General features: G+C 42.6%; 1 protein-coding gene across 5 annotated transcripts in view; it reads right to left on the bottom strand.

Annotated features, from left to right (window-relative positions):
• GLIS3 (GLIS family zinc finger 3) overlaps positions 1–15588 on the bottom strand; it is a 483088-nt gene that overhangs the window by 455265 nt on the left and 12235 nt on the right. For 2 of the 5 annotated variants that reach the window (XM_062208326.1, XM_062208327.1), the window contains exon 2: positions 13745–14230. The exons of 2 other annotated variants lie outside the window; for them this stretch is intronic. In XM_062208326.1, coding sequence (XP_062064310.1) covers positions 13745–14132 — 388 coding nt within the window. In that variant the 5' untranslated portion in view covers positions 14133–14230. Of the gene's footprint in view, positions 1–13744; positions 14231–15588 lie in introns of those variants that run through there. One more of the 5 variants, XM_062208331.1, reaches the window with a different exon arrangement.

Genomic DNA, 15588 nt, shown 5'->3' with positions numbered 1-15588 from the left:
ACATAAAGTATCTTTCTGGAAAGTATCCCCAGTTGCCAAGAACCAAACCTTTTGAGGCAAATCTGTGCTAAGAAAAAAGAAAAAGCAAAACAAACAAACAAAAAATTCCAACAGAGATGTCAAGCTCTGGAGTCAGTGAGACATGGGTTAAAAGGTCCAGTCCTTCCACTGAGTGTTCTTGAGTGAGTCTCTTCATCTTGCTCAGCCTCTCTGTTCTTGTTTTCAGTGCGGATACTTTATACATTGAGATATGGAATGCTAAGCATAGTTCTAGAAGACAGCAAGTGCTCAATAATTGCTGGGTAGTTTATTATCAATCCCAGAGCAACTAGAAATGTATGTGTTCCACATAACAGTATCCAAATAATCACTCACTGACTCCCAGAGGTAATTTTGCTATTAACTTATATGAAGTTAATACTGCGAAGTAGGCTGAACTGCCTCACCTTAAGGGAGTTGGGTAAGATTCTGCACCTAGATGCAACCAAATGTCCCCTGGCTGTAGAGTGACCCTACCTTCCAGTTTGTGCAAGATAGACCTGGGTGTAATTATTAATAGGCTCCCATTATATTCTTGAAAGTATCCCAGCTTATGGCTCCTGGCTTCAGATCAGCGCATTGTGCAGGCCATAGCGGCCACTGGAGGGTGAACCAACGGCAAAAAGGAAGACCTTTCTCTCTGTCTCTCTCTCTCACTATCCACTCTGCCTGTCAAAAAAAAAAAAAAAAAAAAGGAAAGTGTCCCAGCTTAGACAATGAAGCATATGCTTAACCCTTCTTAAATAAAGGAAAATCTTTGTTTGGGAGATTCTTTAAATATTTTATTTTGCCTCAATGCATATTCACTGGAGTTTAGTTTTGTTCTCTCTTTAGTTTTTGAAACAACTGTTAAAATATAGAACTTCTGTGGTTCTAAGTCCACACATCAAGTAGTCTGTGATACTGCCCAGACTTGGGAGCCAAGACTAAGCTGTAGGCCTTTTTTTCAAAAGACAAATCACATGAATGAAGAGGGTAGTGGAGCGAGGCCATGTCTCACAGAAGCAATTACTGTGGTTTATGGAGACCCAGACTGCCCCCTTGTAATCAAGGAACAATACTTTACATGCCTCTGGCAGTTTGTAATTTCAAATGCACTTTCGGGGCCGGCACAGTGGCATAGCAGGTAAAGCCGCTGCCTGCAGTGCCAGCATCCCATATGGGTGCCAGTTGGAGTCCTGGCTGCTCCCTTCCGATCCAGCTCTCTGTTGTGGCCTGGGAAAGCAGTGGAAGATGGCCCAAGTCCTTAGGCCCCTGCAGCCGCAGGGGAGACCCAGAAGAAGCTCCTGGCTCCTGGGGTCAGATGGGTGCAGCTCCAGTCATTGCGGCCAATTGGGGAATGAACCAGCAGATGGAAGACCTCTCTCTCTTTCTCTCTGCCTCCTACTCTCTCTGTGTAACTCTGACTTTCAAGTAAATAAATCAATCTTAAAAAATAAAATAAAATAAAACGCACTTTCACGTGTATCATCCATTTTCACTCTCAGAAGCAAGTGCCATTTACTGTTCCACCATCTTACCTGCACCAGCAATCTCCACACAAGCAAACGACTCCCAGGGCAGTCCCTTCACATGGCTCAGAGGTCTTCTGATGCTCACCCACTGCCCATCTCAACATCCCAATACCTGCCTCCCTCGGGTTCTTGACTCTCACTTTCCACCCTCTCCCATGGATGGCTTTCTTGTCCCATTTTGAATCTACTTTCCACCCCCACACACGCCCAGGCCATACTGTCCAGCCTTGTTCATCAGCCTCCTGAAATCAAAGCCAAGGATGAGAGATGCCTTGGCTAGGGCTCCACCCAAGGAAACCTGCCCTTTGTCTACATTCTGTCCATGTAGAAACGAGGACAAGACATGACTCTCATTTTACACATGAGGAACTGAGCAGGGAGAACCAATGATTTGCCAAGATCCCACCACAGGGTGTGTGGGTCAAGTGGGTCAATGACCAGTGTACACTCCTTCTACTATAGCAATGCTTCTCAGATTTATACATGCACTTGCAAAATCAGCTACAGAATCGGTAGAGACCAGAACAAAATGACAACGTTTGAAAAGCAAGAAGAATGTTTTTACTTCTCAGGTCTCCCTCTGGACTCATTGGGATGTTTTCAAATTTGCTTTTAACCTGGGATCCTCCCCGACAGGGATAATCACAGGGCAAGCACAGACCCTCAAAGGTGCATAGAGCTTCACTTGCAGTTGGGCACATGAAGCAGACACAACTGACCCTAACCCTCCTTACACAAAGGCCCAGGTCCCCACAGGCAGCAGAAGGTAGCAGTGGCACTGAATGGGGACAAGTGATGCAGTGACTATCCTGGCAGAAGGTGGGACCATGCATGAAATGAGATTCCAAGTGCACTGTGCATGCTTGAGTATCCATGAGACATCACTTACCAAGCAGTGATTCAAAGATAAAACTAACATGAATGTCAAGATGGCAATTACAGAATATTAAATCTCAGCACAGGACACCCCTTCTAAACGTGGGATCCTTTGCAATCACTGCTCACACAGCCAGGAAGCCAGCACCATGCAGATGAATCAGCTGAGATCTTGATTCACAGGCCCAGGGTGGCCCTGAGACCATGTGTTTCCCAGAGGAATCTAAAACTGCTGGTCCTCAGGCTATAAGTGAGCAAGTTCCTACATCATTTTTAACTTGTTTATTATGTCAGAGCCAATTTCCAACTCTCTATTTCTTGCATTATTCAAATAAGGCAGCCATGAAAACAGGTGTTAAATACAAGTCACCATTCATTGTGTCTTTAAAATGTGATGACTCGGAAGTAGCTAATCTATTCACATGCATGATAGCCCACCTGCTTGGGTTCAGAGACTTCAACCAGCAACACAGTGCATATATTGGTGGCCACAATGCAAAGACTCCCTGACTCTTCCCCACGTACTCTGAGCTGCCCTTGCTCAGAGAAGCCAAAGGCTGAAAACCAGCAAGGAACATTTCCCAAAACAGGAGCAAGGGCCCACTGCTCAGCTCTTGGATCGATCTGACAGCTGAATGGTTTGTTTTTAAAGGCAAACTCTATGAGGAAAGGTGTCAGGGACTTCTCAGAACTCCTGTAGCAGGAGAGCTCAGATCATAGTACCCTGTTCTGGTGCTTTGGCACAGTGGGTAAATCAGCCAGCATCCAATCTGAGTGCTGGTTCAAGTCCTGCCTGCTCCACTTCCAATCCAGCTCCCTGCTAATGCATCTGGGAAAGCAGTGGAAAATGGCCCAAGTGCTTGGGCCCCTGCACCCACATGGAAGACCTGGAAGAAGCTCCTGGCTCCTGGCTTTGGACCAGCCCAGCTCTGGCTATTGCAGCCATTTGAGGAGTAAACCAGTAAATGGAAGATTTTCTCTCTCTCTCTCTCTCCCTCTCTCTCTCTCTTTCTGCCTCTCCTTCTCTGTACCTCTTTCAAATAAATAAATAAATCTTTAAAAATAAGACAAAATAGGAGAAGGAGGAGGATGAGGGGTAGGAATGTGGGTGGGAGGACTAGAATGGTGGGAAGAATTACTATATTCCTAAAGTTTGAATTATGAAATGCATGCAAATAAATAAAATAAAAAATAAAATAGCACCCTGTTCAGTGTAAACCTATACAGCACATAACACAGAGTGAGATCACCAGCAAACTGAGCTTCAGTCTCTTCACTCCTAAAATGGGTCCAATTACACTTGCCCTGCCTCAAAGGAGGAAGCCTTTCATCAAATCACATGGGATAATCAATGTGAAAGATGGTGAACTACAAAGTACTGCAGAAGTCCAAGACTGTTCTTGTTTAACAGTCAAAAAATACTATAGGTGACTATTGGCTGTCACATTTCAGCTTCATGTCCAGTAGAATTTGAGGTGTGTTGGGGAGGTTGGGAGTGGGTTACTGGAATATACTGTTTCTTTTAAAGGTGGAATGTTACCCGACTGACAAATTGCTTTTATAACTGGAACAAATCCTGCCTGCCATTTAGTAATACTTAGAAATCCATCATCAATTTGATTTATACCCAACAACAATAAATCACACAAAGTTACCCTGTGTAACCCAGTGAGTAAACAAAGTAAACATTGTGTTTCACCTGCCTTGTTGGTGAGACAAAATGAAAACACTGGCTTCCCCAAATCCAATAATACCTTTGGTCTCTGGCTAATACCATTATTTTTGGAATCTTTCATGGAATAGTTACTTTATTTGCTCTAATTCTGCAAGAAGCCACATTGGAATTGCAAAGAAATATAAATGATTAAAAAGCAGAAGTAAAAAAAAAAAGTAATTGGGGCTGGCGCCGTGGCTCAGCAGGTTCAGCAGGTTAAAATAGCAGTCTACAATGTCAGCATCCAATACGGGTATTGGTTTGAGTCCTGGCTACTCTGCTTCCCATCCAGGTCCCTGCTAATGTGTCTGGGAAGCCAGTGGAAGATGGCCCAAGTACTTGGGCCCCTGCACCCACGTGGGAGACCTAAAACACTCCTGGTTCTTGGCTTTGGCCTGGCACAGCCCTGGCCTTTGTGGCCATTTAGGGAGTGAACCAGCAGATGGAAGATCTCCTTTCTCTGTCTGTCTGTCTGTCTGTCTCTCTCTCTCTCTCTCCTCCCTCCTCTCTCCTCTCTCTCTCCCCTTCTCTCTCTTTGTAACACTGTCTTTCAAATAAATAAATTAAAAAAAAAAAAAAGAAAGAAAAAAAGAAAGAAGGGCCAGTGCTGCGGCACAATGGGTTAAAGCTCCAGCCTGCAGCACTGGCATCCATATGGGCGCCGGTTCGGGTCCCAGCTGCTCCTCTTCTGATCCAGCTCTCTGCTATGGCCTGGGAAAGCAGTATAAGATGGCCCAAGTCCTTGGGCCCCTGTACCCACGTGGGAGACCTGGAAGAAGCACCTGGCTCCTGGCTTCAGATCAGCTCATCTCTGGCCATTGTGGTCATTTGTAGAATATACCAGTGCAATGGAAAACCTCTCCCTCTCTGGCTCTACTTCTCTCTGTAACTCTGTCTTTCAAATAAAGAGGGGAGAGTAGAGGAGGGAAGGGAAGGACAGGAGAAGAGAAAGAAGAGTAACCAAGCAGTTTGCCCCAAATTTTTTCAACTAATATATTAACTTCATTTCTTCAAAAATGGGGGACCCCAAATGCTACTCTTACCCTGGATCCAACATGGCTTCTTTCAAGGTGTGCATACTGGGGTTCACGGACTTCCTCATTGCCTGTTCTTTTTCCAGGGATGAACAGCCATGAGGGATGCTATAGGAAAGTAGCATCTTAAGTCATGGGCAGTATTTTAAAATTTATGATGTGGCAGAGGGACAAAAACCTGAAGCTAACTGACCCACTAAGGATCAAGCTCTAATCTAAGCCCCAGATTCTAACCAATTAGACTACTCAACCACAAATTGTGAGAAATAAAAATACAACTTGCTGTATTATTTAAAGTATACTCATGTTTAGACCTCCCAGGTTTGCACAATACACTATCTTCCTTAAACCAGGTCTTTCCAAGAGACACCAGACTTAAGTGACACAAAAGAGTTTTTTAATCCCAATTAGTTTGGTGTCCTTTGTTGATATTATTCTGTTTTTTCTGACCAACAATAATGAATAACCCACAGACGCTAATGAATAACTAACTCCCTTTGTCTCCAAGGACAGCAGAGCCCAACAAGAAATGTCAGAGGCCCTGCGGTAAAATAAAAACCTTTATAATGAAAACCTTCCCAATTATATAGTCCTCTGGGTACTGCAAATGTAGAATTGTCTTAAATATTTAAATAGTTGTGTCAAATGTGCTTAAAGTGGGGATCATAAAACTGATTTCCCAGATGCTTTGAAAAATGCATTTCTTACCCGTCTAATTACAATCAGTAACTGTTGGAGCAGGAAGTAGGGGGAATGCTATTATTGGTACAATATAACCAGGATCCTTTGCTCACAAATCCTACCACAGAGCTGCCAATTGCTCAATGTCTTCCATGTGCACTCTGAGGCTCTGAGAAATAAGCACTCTTATCTCAGTACTTTAAAAAACTCATATATGGTAAACTATCAATGTTAAATCTAATTTCTAATATCTCAAAAACATAAAGCTAAAAGTAATTTTATTGTAGGACAGAGCAAATAAAAACAAGTGATGTCAGCCGGCGCTGTGGCTTAACAGGCTAATCCTCCGCCTTGCGGTGCCAGCACACCGGGTTCTAGTCCCGGTTAGGGCGCCAGATTCTATCCCGGTTGCCCCTCTTCCAGGCCAGCTCTCTGCTATGGCCTGGGAAGGCAGTGGAGGATGGCCCAAGTCCTCGGGCCCTGCACCCACATGGGAGACCAGGAGAAGCACCTGGCTCCTGGCTTCGGCTCAGCATGATGCGCCAGCCGCAGCGGCCATTGGAGGGTGAACCAACGGCAAAAAGGAAGACCTTTCTCTCTGTCTCTCTCTCACTATCCACTCTGCCTGTCAAAAAAAAAAAAAAAAAAAAAAGTCACTAAGAACCAGGTACACAGTGGCAAGCGTGCAATGAGGAATTATAAGGAAGAACTCAGCATTGTTACATTTCAATAAGAATTCATTATCTTTTTCTAATACATTTCCTAGCTCTGTGCACAGAAATGGCTTAACAGCAATGACATCCCAGAGTTAATAAGGACAGTCATGTGGTTTTCCAAATACTGTTCCCCAATAAGAGGGACAGGGAAATACAAGGGAGCCTAGAACATCTTGCCTGAAAACAAGTTAGTGTTTAATGGGAACATGTCAAACAGACAGAGGAACTGACCACAAAGGGCTCCCACTGGCCAAATTTGGGACAATTTGAGCAAATAAATAATGATGATAATAAATTATAGCACAGTAAAATTAAAAAGGAATACATGTAACTACATTTATTCTCAAAGAGGGAGAAAGGCTCTCCTTTCCAGAAGAATACCAATTAGCAGAGAGGGAAGGATAGAATCCAAAACCCATTGGTATGCAATTAACAAAAAAAACTGATTCACACAACAATCATCAATAGATGCTATGAAAGGCTGTTGGAGAACAAGATATCCCTATAAGATTATTTATTAATTTTGAAAGGGAAAAAGTGTCCTGCACAATGCAGAGATCAGGTGACACCACTTCAACAAGGTGATCAAATGCAGCATCATGAACACCAGGATGAAGGAATATCTAGGGCTTCCTGGTGCAGTGTCACAGGTGGTACACAAATCACTATGCAGGGTTCCTGCCAAAAACGTTTACCCTAAAACTTATTAGGAAGAAGTGATCAGACACAACAATTGTGGAACAACACAACTGATCTGAACTCTGAAGATATCAACATACTTTGGCATGAAACACAAAGATAAGGCAGGGGAGAGGGCTGGTTTAGATTAAAGGACACTAAAGACATGACAAGCAAATGTAATACATGATCTTTGATTAGGTCTTTGTGTGGCAGTAAAGGACATTTGCATTTTAAATGGGGAAAAGAAATTATGTATATTATAAATAATAACTGAAATAAAATATAAAATAATATAATAGTAATTTGATGATAGATTATAAATAATACTGTTACAGCAAAGTTGAATTCCTTGGTTCTAATGAACACATTTTGGTTATATAGATACTTAAGAATTTGTGAATAATAAATCACAATGTCTACAACTTACTTTGACTTGAGAGAGATAAAGGTGGAAAAATGCTTTAAAAAAAGCAAATAATTGTTTTTTAAAAATAGAGAATACAAAATAAAATAAGATAGCAGCAAGTTTAAAAGAAGATGAACTCAGGGCCAAAGAATAGGCCTATTCAAAAATTAAGTTATGTCATAGTTAGCTAATTTTAGTGAGAATAACTGGGCAGGGCTCCTGTTTAAATTCTGTCCTGTTGAAAGAGGACAGATTTAGGGAGAGCTGGCCGTTTTTTGGATTTTTTTGCCCTTTGTCCTTTTTCCTTCCTCCTTCACTATTTTCAGTAGACACACTGTAGCTAGAACTGGTGTACAGCAGTGCAATTGCACAAACATGCAAAAAAGACTAAGGACAGCTCCATGATCTTGGACCTTACACAGCTGAACTGCCACTCCTCAGCAGCAACCGCCTACTCCAGCACTCTCTATGTGAGAGAAAGATCAACTCCTATGACAGAGGTTCCCATATGTCCTCAGTTCATGGCATGCTTGGTGCCTCAGCAATTTTTTTCACAGTGCCCCCAGGTCAAAAGAAACACCCAACAGTTGTGTTTATTAAGTAGTTAGGTGTTAATAACTTAATAGCATCTATATATTGACAACTGTTTGAGGGAAAATGCACATAAATTAAAAGAAACATGGTATTTTTATTTCATTCTTAATTTTATTTCATTCTCAACCACAATTACTGATGGAATGTGTGTTACAGTTGTACATTCTACTACTTCTCAAACCTTGGAATCTGATTGGACACTACCACCCTCATTTTCTGTTCCAAGTTGACTTCACTTACTACTTGTTTTTAAAACAGTGGCAAAATATAAAGAACATAAAATGCATCATCTTAACCACTTATAAGTGTACAGTTCAATGGCATGAAATTCATTCCTATTATACAACTATCACCATCATCCATCTCTAGAACTTTTTCATCCTCCCCAACTGAAACTCTGTACCATCAAACATTAATTCCCTAATCCCCTTCCTTGAAACCTTGGCAACCACTAGTCTTTCTGTCTCTATGACTATGCCAAAAACTTCATATAAGAAGACTCACACAGTATTTGTCAATTTGTGACTGACATATTTCATTTAGCATCATTTCCTGAAGGTTCACCCTTGTTGTTGCATGTATCATAATTTCCTTTCTTTTTTAAAGTTTGTTTTTCCTTGTATATTTACTTAGGAGACAGAGAGACAAACATAATAGAGAGAACTCTCACCCACTGATTGACTTCACAAATGCCTGCAATGTCTGGGGCCAGACTGGGCTGAAACCAGGAAACAGGAACGCAATTCAGATCTCCCGCATGGACGTATGGAACCTGATTACTTGAACTATTGCCACTGCCCCCCCCCCCCCCCCACACACACACAGTATGCATTATCAGGAAGCAGGAGTCAGAAGCCAGAGCTAGGCATCGAACCCAGTACTCACAAACATTTGATAACTAGTGCCTTAACCACTAAGCTAAAACCCTCCCCATTTTAAGGCTTCCATTTTAAGTCTGAGCATTTCACTCTAAGTATTCCATTCAATCATGGATGGATGCATGGGCTGTTTATGTGTTTTGGCTTTTATGAATAATACTGCTAAGAACATGGGTATATAAAGTACTTACTTTTTTATCAAGGTTACTGAAAATGTGGCTTCCTAAAGACCTGACATCACCAAAGGAAGTATAGTACGAATTTTTTTATTATTATTTGACAGGTAGAGTTACAGACAGTGAGAAAGAGAGACAGAGAAAGGTCTTCCTTCCATTGGTTCACCCCCCAAATGGCCGCAATGGCCGGCGCTGCACTGATCCGAAGCCAGGAGCCAGGTGTTTCCTCCTGGTCTCCCATGCAGATGCAGAGGCCCAAGCACTCGGCCATCCTCCATTGCCCTCCTAGGCCATAGCAGAGAGCTGGACTGGAAGAGGAGCAACTGGGACTAGAACCAGTGCCCATATGGGAAGCTGGCGCCACAGGCAGAGGATTAACCAAGTGAGCCATAGCGCCAGCCCGCATAGTACGATTTACTTTTGAAACTGTTGGCCTCTTCAAGCTAGCACTTGCCTAGTATTCAAAGGATGCCACATATCCTTCTGTTTCCTTCAAATTTTAAAATAGCCTGTGATACCCTGAGCTTACTGTGGTGCCTCAGTGAACTTGAGTTTGGAAATTACATCCTCTGATGGAAAAGTCTCTTACTTGAGTTTCCAACTGAGCAGAACTCAATCCTTAAGTAACATCAACATTACTACCAACTGTATTCTTCTCATAAGGCTTCCACTGCAAAGTATCTACTCTTTATTGAAATCAGAAGCCAACGTACGTGACAGTCCTTGGGTAACTTACATTCTCTGTACACAACTCCACTGCATTCCTAAGAGTTCGCATAATCACTCTCAAGACTTAGAAAATGCATTTTCTTAGCCACCATGTAAACTGCACCTTGTCCCAAAGCAATGATTGTCTACTGTGATGTGTCAACTTGCCTGGGCTGCAGGCTGCCCAAATATTTGATCAAACATTATTTTGGGTGTTTCCTGCAAGGATGTTTCAAGACGAGACTAACATTCAAATCAGCAGACTCCGTAAAGCAGACTGTCCTTGCTAGTGTGCACAGGTCTCATCCAAACAGCTGAAGTCCTGAATGGAATAAAAGGCTGACCCTTCTCCCAGTAAGGGAGAATTCTTCCCTGTCTGATTGCCTTTGAACAAGGACATCAGCTTTTTTCTCGCCTTTGGATTCAAACCAAAACACTGGCTCCCCTACCAGGGAGAGGGAAGAGGGAGGGGGGAGGAGGGTGGGGGGATTCCATCTGTTGGTTCACTTCCGAAATGGCTGCAATGGCCAGGGCTGGGCCTTTACCATCAGCTCTGCCTGTTCTGGGACTTCTGACTTGAACTGGCATGAAAACATCTGATCACCACGTAGGTCTTGAGATGTGCCTGTCTCTATCATCTCATGAGTCAATTCTTCATAATAAACCTATTTCTCTATATAAGGATATAAATATATACACACATATATGCGTGTGCATATATATTTTCACACACACACATGGATGTACACAGGTGTCAGCTTAAATATCATACTCTGCTCTTGTTCCACCAATTCAGTACGGGCTGGGACCCCCCTCACTGATGTTGCCGTGTCACTCAGAGCATATCCCTATCAGAGCTCTTACTGTGCTTTATTTTAACTGCCCATTTATTTGTCTGTCTCCCTTAGTACCGTGAGGGCAAGCACTATCTTTTACTGGTTATTTTATCTCCAGAACAGCAGCTCACCCATAATACACTCATGTAGGCTCAATAATTATTTGTTGAGTAAATGATCAAAGTTCAAACAGTCCTGGATCACCATTCTCAACCAGTTATGGCTTAGTTTAGGAACTGTCAATCAAGATCTGAAAAGGACACATGCAGCCACCTCTGGCACCATCCAGACCAGTAATGGTAACTAAGCTGCATGGCCAGAATAGATAATTATACAATGTCTTTGGTCTCTTATCTGTGTGGATCATGCCCCAACTATGTAGACCCAAAACAGGCTCTGTACATTGGGAAGCCAAGCAAGGGACCAGAGAGCCAAAGACAAGAATCAGAAAGCAGCCCTATATTTTACAAACATTCCAAGGTGTACTGACCCCAAGAGTTCACTATCCCTTCAGTACCTGAAGCACTTTTTTTTACCATGATTACAATTATAGCCACTTCTGATCCCCACCACCTGGCTGGTGACCATGAAGTTATATTACTCTTTCTAGATCTTAGTCACCTTATCAGTTAAATCAACCATAGCATACAACTCAGCACTATTATGAAAAATAACTGAGACTAGTATTATTAAGCACTTAACACAATGACTGACACATACTAAGTTATGATATAACTACCTCCATTCCTATTGTCGAGATTGCAAACACAGTATTGTACATTAAAAAAGCAGGCTACAGTTCACTAGTCAAGCATGAGCTAGAAGATTTTACTGGGACTCTGTCTCTGAAAACCCAAACACCTGAGTTTGATATTAAGGAACTTAGTTTGCCACACCATGAGAACAGCAACCAACAATGTCAGAGCCATTTTGGGTGTGTCCCCCAAGAAATCTTTTCTAATACTTAATATCAGTAAATCTAAGAAGCAAAACAACTCAAAACCAAACCTGGTTTAAATTCATTAAGTCAATATCAGTTTCTCAATATAGTATGTCATGTAAATAATTTGCTATTCCTGAACAATTTTTCCTTAGTTTAATACATATGGCAATTTGAGGGTTAGCATTTGGCCTATCAGTTAAGACACCTACGTCTCATTTCAGCGTACCTGGGTTTCAGTGATGGCTCCCCTCTGGATTCCAGCTTCCTGCTAATAAGGAACCAAGGACACAACAGGTGATGGCTCCAGTAGTTGGGCCCCTGCCACCCACATAAGAAACATGGATTGAGTTTCAGGTTCCTGGCTTCAGTGTGGCCTAGTCTCAACTGTTGTAGGTATCTGGAGATTGAACCAGTAAATGTTTTGTGTTTCTCCCTCTCCCTCTCCCTCTCCCTCTCCCTCTTCCTCTCCCTCTCCCTCTCCCTCTCTTCCCCCCTCTCCCTGTCTACCTCTCAAATAAATCTTTTAAATGGCCGGCGCCGCGGCTCACTAGGCTAATCCTCCGCCTTGCGGCGCCGGCACACCGGGTTCTAGTCCCGGTCGGGGCACCGATCCTGTCCCGGTTGCCCCTCTTCTAGGCCAGCTTTCTGCGTGGCCAGGGAGTGCAGTGGAGGATGGCCCAAGTGCTTGGGCCCTGCACCCCATGGGAGACCAGGAGAAGCACCTGGCTCCTGCCATCGGATCAGCGCGTTGCGCCGGCCGCAGCGCGCCCACCGCGGCGGCCATTGGAGGGTGAACCAACGGCAAAAGGAAGACCTTTCTCTCTGTTCTCTCTCTCACTATCCACTCTGCCTGTCAAAAAAAATAAATAAATAAATCTTTTAAAATTTTAATACAATATATGGTAAGTCAACACTACTGAATTAAAAACACATTCCCGGGGCCAGCACCATGGCACACACAGTAAATTAATCCTTTCACCTGCAGCGCCCACAACCCATATGGTCCTGGCTGCTCATCTTCAACCCAACTCTCTGCCATGGCCTGGAAAGCAGTATAAGATGGCCCAAGTCCTTGGGCCCCTGCACCCATGTGGGAGACCAGAAACAAGCACCTGGCTCCTGGCTTCAGATCGGCACAGCTCCGGCCATCGCGGCCATTTGAGGAGTGAACCAACAGACGGAAGACCCTTCTCCCTGTCTCTCCCTCTCGCTGTCTGTAACTCTACCTCTCAAATAAATCAATAAAATCTTTAAAAACATACATACACATTCCCTCTGCATTTCAAATCAACCAGATTTTCTAGTTCTCTACAACCACAGAATATATCTTTTCATTATTCTCTTCTAGCTTGCTTCTTTTATAATAGCTCTAACTGTACTATAAAAATTATAAATTTTCTCAAAATATTTTTTGTCATTTGTATACATTTATCTCTCATTTATTGGTTATTAAAATTTCTCTTTTTGAATCTTTTCCCTTCCAAACACCTTTCTTCTAGCACTTCTAACACTAGCATAATTGGCAGTTCCAATTACCCTTCTCATCCTTGGCCAACGAAATGCAGCCCCCAGAGAGCCCCAGCAGAGCTACATGTATCCATAGGGTAGGACCTTGTAATTCCTGCTCTTGCCCTTCTGTTACCGCTACCCACCCCACCATTCTATTTCTGATCTATCTTAGCTTCCACTCTTTCACAGTCCCATGAAGTATCATATGCTTTTACTCAGCAATTATTTACTACTATGGTCCCTTTGCCCCAACACACCACACACACACACACACACACACCTTACTAAGCAAGCTGGATATCATTATGAGAATATCAATTCTGACCCTGACATTGAGTGATGTATCCTTCCCATGGGATTTTCTGCCAGAGGAAGGGATTGGAGGTTAAAAAAAAAAAAAAGCTACACTTTGAAAAAAATTCCAGAAAGACAATCCTACCTTTTCCAGGATTTGAAGGAAAAGGGCTTCCAAACTCCTGCTGCTTTGGCTTTAAAGTGTGTGACCCTGACATGCCTCCAGCCGGGGCAACCTGATATCGGGGCTTCCCATTGGTGAGCACTTGTCTCCTGGGGCTCAAGGCAGGCAGGTGAATGGGACTCTCAGCCATGTTGTTCTGAGGAGCCATCCCTCCTCCGGAAGGCATCTTGAGATGGAGACTGTTAGCAAGGCTTCCAATAGCAGGGCTTGGTGTGCTGCCACAGGACAAGGGGCCAGGAGTTCCCGAGTGAGCTTGTATGGGAGGAACGTGTTGGCCACTAAGCATCCCAGGCCCCTGTGTGGTTCCTGCTGTCCGGTGCAGATTCATGCCGCATGACCTTCCATTCATCCTGAAAAACCTGTCGCCAGTATGGTCAAATAGCCAGTGGCACTACTCACTCCTTTCAGGCAAGGTCCAGTAAGCTATCCATGGGATGGTTTATGAGCCTGTTTAAAAGACAAATACAGGCATTTTTAAAGCAAAAAACAAAACGAGGCATAGCAAGTTTTCAACCTGCATATCCTTCATATCAGGAAGAAAAGAAGCACTCCCAACAAAATGGCCTTTTACATAGAATGGGGTCATCGATATAAGGCTCACTGGCAGGCACTCTCCCCTTCTGGACTCATGGTAGGCACGGATTATGGATCACTGCATTGTTTTCTTTGCCAGTAAGCCCCACTCTATGCAATGCTCTTGGCAACCACAACCAATCTACAGGTGCTGGCTTGCAAAATGCAACTTAGTTTGCTCCCTTGAGGATCTGTCCATACTAGTTCAGTTCAATGTTTTGCTACAGTGGGTCTTAGGAAACCCAAAAGTTCCACATTCATGAGCTGCAAGACCAATGTTTCGAAGGGTTCCAGTCAATAAACACAAAACAGACATGGCCTCAAAATGAGATTACTGGGACATGAAGCCATCTCTGATTTTTACCATATCAGTAGGATTTTCACAATCTCTAGGTTTACAAAAGATGAAAGTCTTTTGTACTGGAAATACTGCCTAGATCTCAAATTCCATATATTTAAATATTCACAAAATATATTTAAATATTCACAGCAATACTAGAGCCTTGGTTACATAATGATTCTCATTTATAGGGATGGAAATAGAGTCAACACACAATAGACTAACCTTCTATTAAGATGCTAAAAGAAAACAAAAAGCTTCATGAAATGCCTTTGAAAAGCATAAAGAATGGCCTTCATAAAGGTGAGCTGCCCAGTATGTTCACCATGCCTGATCACAGTCCCACAAAGCTTACACTTACTACACAGTGGGGTAAAAAAAAAAAAAAAAAAAAAAAAGAAATCCTGTAGTTTGCAACAAAATGGATGCAACTGGAACCCATTATACTTAGTCAAATAAGTCTCTGATTTGTGGTAACTAACAGAGTACCTAAAAGATATCTATAGAAGTGAAATTGACACTTTTTGAGATGCAATGATTTTGAACAACCCTTGTCTCAACTGTTGAGGAACAGTTTTTATTTTTCATACTATTTTTTGAACTCCACATAGGGTAGGATTAACCTTATGAATATAAAGTTAACTGAAAATAGATCTTTGTAAAAAACAAGAACGGAAATGGGAGACCCAGTCTCTCTCTCTCAGTCCACTCTGCCTGTCAAAAAAAAAGAAAAAAGAAAAAAAGAAAAATAGGAGAGGGAGGAGGAAGAAGGGTGGGAGTGTGGGCAGAAGTGTGGTAGTGTGGAATAAATCACTGTGTTCCTAAATTTGTATATATGAAATGAATGAAATTTGTATACCCTAAATAAAAGGTTTTTAGGTAAAAAAAAAAA

Source organism: Lepus europaeus, chromosome 12 (assembly GCF_033115175.1).
Source record: "Lepus europaeus isolate LE1 chromosome 12, mLepTim1.pri, whole genome shotgun sequence".
Taxonomy (NCBI): Eukaryota; Metazoa; Chordata; class Mammalia; order Lagomorpha; family Leporidae; genus Lepus; species Lepus europaeus.
The sequence above is the reverse complement of the archived record's forward strand: the minus strand, read 5'-3'. Positions and strand labels throughout refer to the sequence as shown.